At 51.0% G+C, this 7,853-nt stretch overlaps 1 protein-coding gene across 1 annotated transcript in view; it reads left to right on the top strand.

Moving 5' to 3' along the window:
* Positions 1-592: 592 nt before the first annotated feature.
* The window catches only part of LOC110305221 (solute carrier family 22 member 4), a 46,298-nt gene continuing 39,037 nt past the window's right edge, over positions 593-7,853 (top strand). Inside the window, exon 1 of the mRNA XM_021177068.2 lies at positions 593-1,813. Coding sequence (XP_021032727.1) covers positions 1,421-1,813 — 393 coding nt within the window. The 5' untranslated portion in view covers positions 593-1,420. The remainder of the gene's footprint in view (positions 1,814-7,853) is intronic.

Genomic DNA, 7,853 nt, shown 5'->3' with positions numbered 1-7,853 from the left:
TACATAGCAAGTTCCAGGACAGCCAGGGCTACATCCGAAGACCCTGTCTCAAACGAACAAAAGTAAAAAGCATAAGCTAGTGTCCTGGCATACTAGGAAATGTGTCTTAAATGACAGGAAAAGAAATGTAAGTTACTGGTGGGAAGTCAGCCTAACAGTAGGGCTCATGGGGAAACTAACACAAACAAAGAAAAAAGCAGAAGTCTCCTTCAGTCCCTTGCCAGAGTCTAAAGAGACAACCCAGTTTGTGCAAAGTGTTGGGCTACTCAGCCTGTCAGTCTCTCCAGGCCTGTGGATCCCAGGCTAGGGGAGCCCAGCTCTATCTTGAGCTAGCTTGTACACTGTGCCCAAGACCTTAGATGTGAATACTGAGCAGAGAGAGAAAAAAGGTAATCCCACTTTTGGTTACCCTGCCAGTTCTGAGGGCCAAATCTCACCAGTTTGTCCTCTCTCTGTCCCTTCCTCCCTCTGTTCCTAGACTAGAATGGGCCTTTCTGCAAATAGAACGCCTTTCAGTCCAAGAAGGCTTTGGCACCGTGCTGCAATAAAGGGCTCCGGGTGCCCCGAGAGTGCAAAAGGACAAACACCGAGCCGAGCCCAGGCGTGGTGACTCCTCTATGCTCCCTCAGTGGGCCGGCTTCCCTCTGGTGTCTCTATAAAGGCCACAGGGAATCTTTCGAAAGGACACTAGAACGACTCAGGGGCCGGTGATCCAGCCCTTCTAACCAGGGCGCGCCTCTGACTCAGCATGACCTCGAACATCCTTTTCTGGCTCCAGGTCCACAGTCGCCTCTTTGCAAGGTGAGGATCCTGCTTTTCCAAGGACGCTTCTTGGGCCGCCGTCCCGTGATGGACTACAGCCGTGCTAAGGTTCATAAGTGAGTTCCCACGCTGGTATTTGTGAAGAGGTGGCGCTCCTGTCCCCCACACAGGTCTCTTGGGAGCGCGGACTCGATTAACTGACCGGTCCGCCTGCCTGAGCTCAGACTCCAGGCTGGGATCGTGGAGCAACGGACTCCTGCTCCGGGCTAGGCCTGGCTTTCGGGACGCTCCTCCCTGTCGCTCTCCCTCCCACGTGGGGCCGAGAAAGCCGGAGCTCCTGGCTGCACGCGCGTTGTCTGGCCGATCCCGGGCGGGAGGCCTGCGTGGAAGGCCGCTGGGTGCAAGGAACGGAGCAGGAGGCTGATCACGCCCGAGAGCTCCGCCCAGATCGGTAGAGTGCAGTGGCCTTTCCCTGCACGGGGGTGTGGTTCAGAGGACTCCGCTTCCCGGCGCTCCGCGCCAACCCCTGGGAGTTTTGCAGCACCCACGGCGTGTTTGCACGCAGCCACCTAGGAAGATCCCCGCAGCGCACCGCAATCGCTGAACTCTTTCTCTCCACCCACCTCCTTCGCACAAGCTGAGGAGGAGAGGCAGAAACATGCGGGACTACGACGAGGTGATCGCCTTCCTGGGCGAGTGGGGGCCCTTCCAGCGCCTCATCTTCTTCTTGCTCAGCGCCAGCATCATCCCCAATGGCTTTAATGGTATGTCAGTCGTGTTCCTGGCGGGGACCCCCGAGCACCGTTGCCGGGTTCCTGACACTGTGAACCTGAGCAGCTCCTGGCGCAACCACAGCATCCCCTTGGAGACGAAGGACGGACGACAGGTGCCTCAGAGCTGCCGCCGCTACAGACTGGCCACCATCGCCAACTTCTCCGCGATGGGACTGGAGCCGGGACGGGACGTGGATCTGGAACAGCTGGAGCAGGAGAACTGTCTGGATGGCTGGGAGTACGACAAGGACGTCTTCCTGTCCACCATCGTGACAGAGGTAGGTGGTAGTGCTGGAGCTGGACATTGGGAATGGAGACTCTGTTGCGTCCGTGCACCCAACAGCCCCTGGCAGTGCCTGGGTCAGTGTCACCTACCGTCTCGAACCTTCCAGGCACAGAGTGGGGTTGTGAGTGCATTCTCAGCGCACACTCAGAGCTGATGAATTTCTGTGTGGCATGGAGGGGATAAAAAAAGAGAGTGTTGTCATCAACTGCCTTTTCCTTTCTGAGTTTCACAACAGAGTTTCCCAAGAGCCCTGGTGCTTCCCTGGGCAGGCCAAACCAGACTGTCTTGATTTATAGTCATAGCTATTTCCTTGCCACAGAGAATGGCTACAGTGGTCTGTTGATGGACACAAGGAAGGGTCTTGAGACAGAAGGGCCTCTGTGTCGAGGCCCCACTTTCTCCAAAAGGAGGCAGCAGCCCCTTCCTTGACACTGGTTGGATGTAAGGAGTCAAAACTAGACTCTGGCCTTTGGACACTCAAGGAAAGACCCGTACTTCTGAGGGAAGTGTAAGCTGGTGATCAGGGCTCCAGCTGAGCCCACTGCCTTACCTCTAAGTGATCTGGGAATAGGTTTCCCAAGTCACTGGAATCTGAATGTGGACCTACTATTCCCTCTTAGTTTCCTGCTGCCTATTTGCTGAGGACCAGGTCATAACAGATAAGACAAGCACTGTTTCTGGAAAGAGCATCACCCAGAACTGATTACCTGCTGTTGGTCAAGCAGGTAGAAAAATCTGCCTTCCCACCATTGCTGCTTCTGTTCTGTCTTTTTTCCTTAGGCTGGTTAAGCAAAAAACAAACTAGGTTCCTCCCAATGAGATCTCTGGGAACAACAGCCTCAATTTCTTATCTCTTTCCCTCAGCACTACAGAGCAGTCAGCAGAAAATGTGTCTGGCCCCAGGGTGTAGACAGCTAGGGTGTGGGTCCCACCTGCAGAGCTCTGATGCCTGTGGGCATGCCAGCTGTGTTGTTAGGAGAGCTGATGTCAGCCCTACTTAGCTGTTGGCCTTCAGGAGCCAAAATTCAAATCATAGCTTGTTTAATGTGTGACTTTGGATAAATAAACTCCTTTCTCTTTGTGGAATAACTAGATCTGGATAGACTGCGGGTAGGAGTGTGAAGCAAGTCTGGAGCTAAGAGACAGTCCTATCTAGCCAAGAATGTGGCTGGTTCTGGGACTAAGAGCCCTGTTGATACCGTAGGTGGCGTTCAGGGAAGGATAAGAGACCAGAGCTGCCTTTAGGACCAGCCAGCTTCTGGGTATTCTGAAATGTTGACTGTATTTTGAGGACTGTGGAAATAGCAAACCTAGGGTTTCTGTTTTTATTTTCTTCTTTTGAGACAAGGCCACAGGATATCATCTTGTCTAGCCTGTAACTCAGTGCATCACCAAGGCAGAATGGCTTTGAACTCACAGGGATCCTCTTGCCTCTGCCTCCTAAAGAGAACTACAGATGAATATCAACTCTCCAAACCCCTTGTTCTTAGAGTTTGCTCTAGCTGCTACGGAAAGCAAGATTGGGAGAAAGCTATGGAAGTCAGTATTACAAAAGGGCACCTAGTCAAGGGTGGCAGCTGTGGAGGAGGCAGGGCTCATGGAGAGTGACAGCCTCTGGGTCCCTCACGCTAGCACCCTGACTGCCTTGGGTCCTGGTTGGCTGTGCCTCTCCAGGTGTGATCCCCTAGCAAGAACTCAGAACACATGTGCTGGCCCTGGGACATCTAAGCCTGGGAGTTCATCCTTCAGATCTGGAATTTCCCTGCATCTAAGTTGGGAGGTTGGACCCACTGGCTGCAACCTTCACAAACAGCGAGTCTAACCTGGCTGCAGTCCTTCTCCTCCTGGATGATTTTGTTTGCCTGAGAATATAAAGGGCAGAGGGACTACCAGCTCCTGAGTCCATAGGTGCACCACCGTGCTGTGCCAAGGGGCCTATGTGACTCCTGTCCCAAATGCTCATGTGCACACACTATGACTTGCTTTGCTTGGCAGCCTTTCTCTTCCTTGCTTGCTTTTTTGGGTCGGTGGGAGTTAAAAGGCAAAGGGCATGGGTAGCTGGAAAGAGACGGGAAGGAAGCAAGAAGCAAGATGACTAGGGTGGGGTGGCTCCTTGGGGGGCGGGGGCTGCGTAGTAACTGGGAGTCCGAGTGACAACTAAGTCAAACAGAAGCAAAACAAGTATTGAGGAGAATGTGGAGATGGAAGCCCCATGCATTCCTAGTGGGAAGGTGCCACTCAGTTTCAGTTACTGCAACAAATGCCCGACACAAGCAATTTATAAAGAGACAAGGTTCCAGCCTGTGATCAAGGGGCTCTGTTGCTTTGGGGCCTGTTGTGAGGCTGCACATCCTGAACGGGAGTGTGTGCTAAGAGTGAAGTAGCTTTCCTCGAGGAGAAGACATGTGAGAGAGAGGAAGAGGAAGAGGCCAGGGTCCTAAAATCCCCTTCAAAAGACTTCACTTCCTTCCAGTGGGCCTCACCTCTTAAAGTGCCCACCACCCCACAACAGCTTTAAGCTGGGAGCCAAGTTGTCAATAAAGGTCTTTAGGTGATGCCTGAGCCCCTCCCGCATACATACATTACCAGGACTCTGAGGACAAGACATGCGTCAGAACCCATGCTGACTTAGCCAGTGACCTCATCCTTGCAGGCTAGCGCAGGGCCCCTGACAGGTCCCTACATCCCAGCTGACCAGGATGGAAGGCCCATCCTCAGAACATATCCACTGCCTAGTCCTCCAGCACCCTGACATCCTCCAGAAGACAAAAGCCCGTCCAAACTCTCCCAGGTCCTCTCCACAGGAGGACAGGGTCAGCCCAGAGAAATGCCTTTCACGGATGCCAGGAGATAGGAATCTGGTATCTGGACTGTGACTCACATGCATATTACCTGTTCCTGTGTGCTGTGTTCTGCATGTAAGGTTTTCTTCCTTAGGGGCTGTGTGTGAGGTACAAGCCGTTTATCCTGTGTAGTAAGAACCTAATTTCCTACCCTTATTTTAAAATAATTTCTCATTCAAAGAAGAGTTGTTAAAATAGCACGGAATATTTACATACACCCTTCATCTAGCTTCCTCTGACTTCAGCGATTTATTTGTTTTTGGTTTTGGTTTTTGTTTTTTTTTTTTCTGAAACAGAGTTTCACTATACAGCTCAGGCTGGCTTGGAACTCACTATGCCATCCAGGTTGGACTCCTCTTGACTCTGGCCCCCAGGGCAGACATGTGCCACCACACCCAACTCTGATGTTATCAGTGCAAATTACCCATAATGCACTTATCAAAACCAGGAAATTAACATTGGTCAAAGTACCACTGGTGCCCTTCTTCCGTTTTCTGATCCCATCCTTTAGCCCACTACACTTAGGTGGCCCGTCTCGGTCTCCAGAGTGAGACAGCTTTTCAGCCTTTCCCGATCTGTCGTGAACATGCTGTGTTTCATGTGTTGTTTTGATGGCTGTCTATCAGCTTGAGTTTATGTGACTTTTCTCATGATTAGATTGCGCTATGCAGCTTTGGATAAGAATGTAACAGAAGTGTTATCTATTTAAGGGCATCAAACCAGATACCTAATGCTGGTCATAGGTGATTGCTAGTGATAGGAATATCAGCCATCTGGCTAAGTTGGTGTGTGCTGGGTTTTTCCACTATTATTGTTATTATTTTCCCTTTCATAGTTAATAAATACTTGAGGGGAGGTACTTGGAGATAATACAAACTTTTTTTTTTTTTTTTNGCCCTGGCTGTCCTGGCACTCACTTTGTAGACCAGGCTGGCCTCGAACTCAGAAATCCGCCTGCCTCTGCCTCCCGAGTGCTGGGACTAAAGGCGTGCGCCACCACGCCCGGCTTGATAATACAAACTTTTACTCCCGAAGTTTAGTATAGATCTTTAGATAGTGACTACAATGTACTGTAGTATTTGCCCAATGGCAACATGAGCTTATTCTGGAAGTAAATCCTTCCCCTTGGTGTCCATTTGGTTCTGGGTATGTTTATTCATGTATTTCATTCATTCATATATATTTATTCATATATGTATTCATGTAAGCATGGGCTCACACCTACTTATTTCATCTAAGCAGTTAACTCTAATGCTATCCTCAGTATTCTATAGCTCCTGCTATCTGACCTTGGACCAAATTACTTTCCAAGTTAAGGGAAAAGAATGTGAAAATACAAGGTGAGGGTTTTCTGTCTCTGGACTCTGGGCTAGAAGAGTCTGAGGTCACTCTGGGAGAGGAGTATGAGTCCTATCTAGTAGCTAAGTTACCCATAGGGTGGTGTCTGGGCAGGGACAGAGAGAGGCAAGGATGTGTGGGTTTAGTGACGGGGAGGTTCTGTTGGGAAAGGAGACCCACCATAAAGCTTTATCTAGAGATAGGGTCCTGAGTTCATCTCTCAGTGCTATACCTGGGTGAACTCAGATGCCTCCTGCCCTGAGGCTGAAGGAGCAGGGAGGACAGACAAGGGCAGGGCCTGAGTGTGAGCTCCTCTTGCATGCTTCCTTTCCTCACAGGACACCATTAGGTGATCTTGGCCTTAGTCCACCAATTAGAAACACTTAGCCTCATGTGACCCAGACCCAGATCCTCCTAGACTTTGTGCTTCACGGTCCTCAAGGAAATCCTGTGTCCTAAGGCCCAACCTGCTCGATAGACCCTTCAGTAGCCTAAGATGGGACTGCTGTCTGGCCAAGGCTATATTTGTCCTCTTCTGTCCTATATCCCTGGGAGCCTGGGGATGAGGTAGCTGAGGGGGAAACCACTCATTCAGATAGAACCTGCTGCAAAGTCTGTGTCCCCGGAGGCACCAGCCTTGTGTCACCCCTCCTGGAACCAGGACATTGGTGTCACTCATACTCCCAAGGTAGGCCAAGTTTCTGGAGGAACATGGTGGACCCCATTCCAAGCTCATAGGTAGCTTCTGGGAATGGGAAGTAAGCAGGGTCAGTGACTAAGCCAGGATGGGGCTGGCCACTCCAAAAGACTTCATCTTGTAGATGACCTTGATGCGGACTCTTTCCACTGGGGGTCTGGGTGGACCTGGCCGAGGGATAGGCCTGGGACAGTTTGCTTCTTTCTTTCCTTGTCCCTGGAGTTGTTCAGGTCAGAGCCTGGACCCTGGCAGTTCTGGGGAGCTGTGCACTCATCCTGATAAGCAAGTACTGATGAGAAGCAGGAAAAGGAGACTATTCAATGAGGCCACATTGGGAAGAGGAACAAGAAGTCCCGAGACAACCATGTGCATACCTTTAATCCCAGCACTTGGGAAGCAAAGGCAGGCGGATCTCTACGAGTCAGAGGCCAGCCTGGTTTACAGAGCAAGTTCCAGGACAGCCAGGACTACACAGAGAAACCCTATCTGGAAAAAACAAGGGGGGTGGAAGTCCTGGGACACCTCCCCTCAAAAGCCCACCCCTGGGGTTCTGCCGTGAGGTTCAGGTCTATACAGAGGGCAAGGGCTCTGCTCCTCTAAGGAGTCCTGGTCAAGGTGTGGTCCTGCCCGTCATCACTGCCTGGACTCGAGGCTCTCCTGCAAGGTGGACAGACCAGTTGTCAGAACTGTGTGAGATTTAGTTCCAGAAGTCAAGTAGGCCCTCTGGCTAGCACCAGCATCCCAGCCTTTTTCCTTCTTCCAGGAACTCCTAGGAAAATTACAATTTCTTCAGGTTCACTGTTCCAATAGTCTGCTATACTCTTCTGTACTATGGTTATGCCACGGTACTGCTGGTGGCCAGGATGAGACACCTATGCCCTCCTTTGAGTCATTAGATTAAAACAATGGGTCCCAAGACATCATAATGACAACCTGGCTCTCAGGATGGCTTGAATATTAACTAAATCTCTCAGCACCCAGATTTGCGCTCCTGGTTCCAGAGACAGTGTGCCAGCCAGCCCCAAGGAGACTTTCTTTCCAGTCAGCTTTCAGAAACTGTGCTTTTGCCAGTAAACAAAAGAAGACTCAGGAACTAGTCCTGGCCCCAGTCTCTCTCTCTCTCTCTCTCTCTCTCTCTCTCTCTCTCTCTCTCT

Source organism: Mus caroli, chromosome 11 (genome assembly GCF_900094665.2).
Source record: "Mus caroli chromosome 11, CAROLI_EIJ_v1.1, whole genome shotgun sequence".
In the NCBI taxonomy this organism is placed as follows: domain Eukaryota; kingdom Metazoa; phylum Chordata; class Mammalia; order Rodentia; family Muridae; genus Mus; species Mus caroli.
Note: the sequence above shows the minus strand (reverse complement) of the source record. Positions and strands in the feature narration are given on the sequence as shown.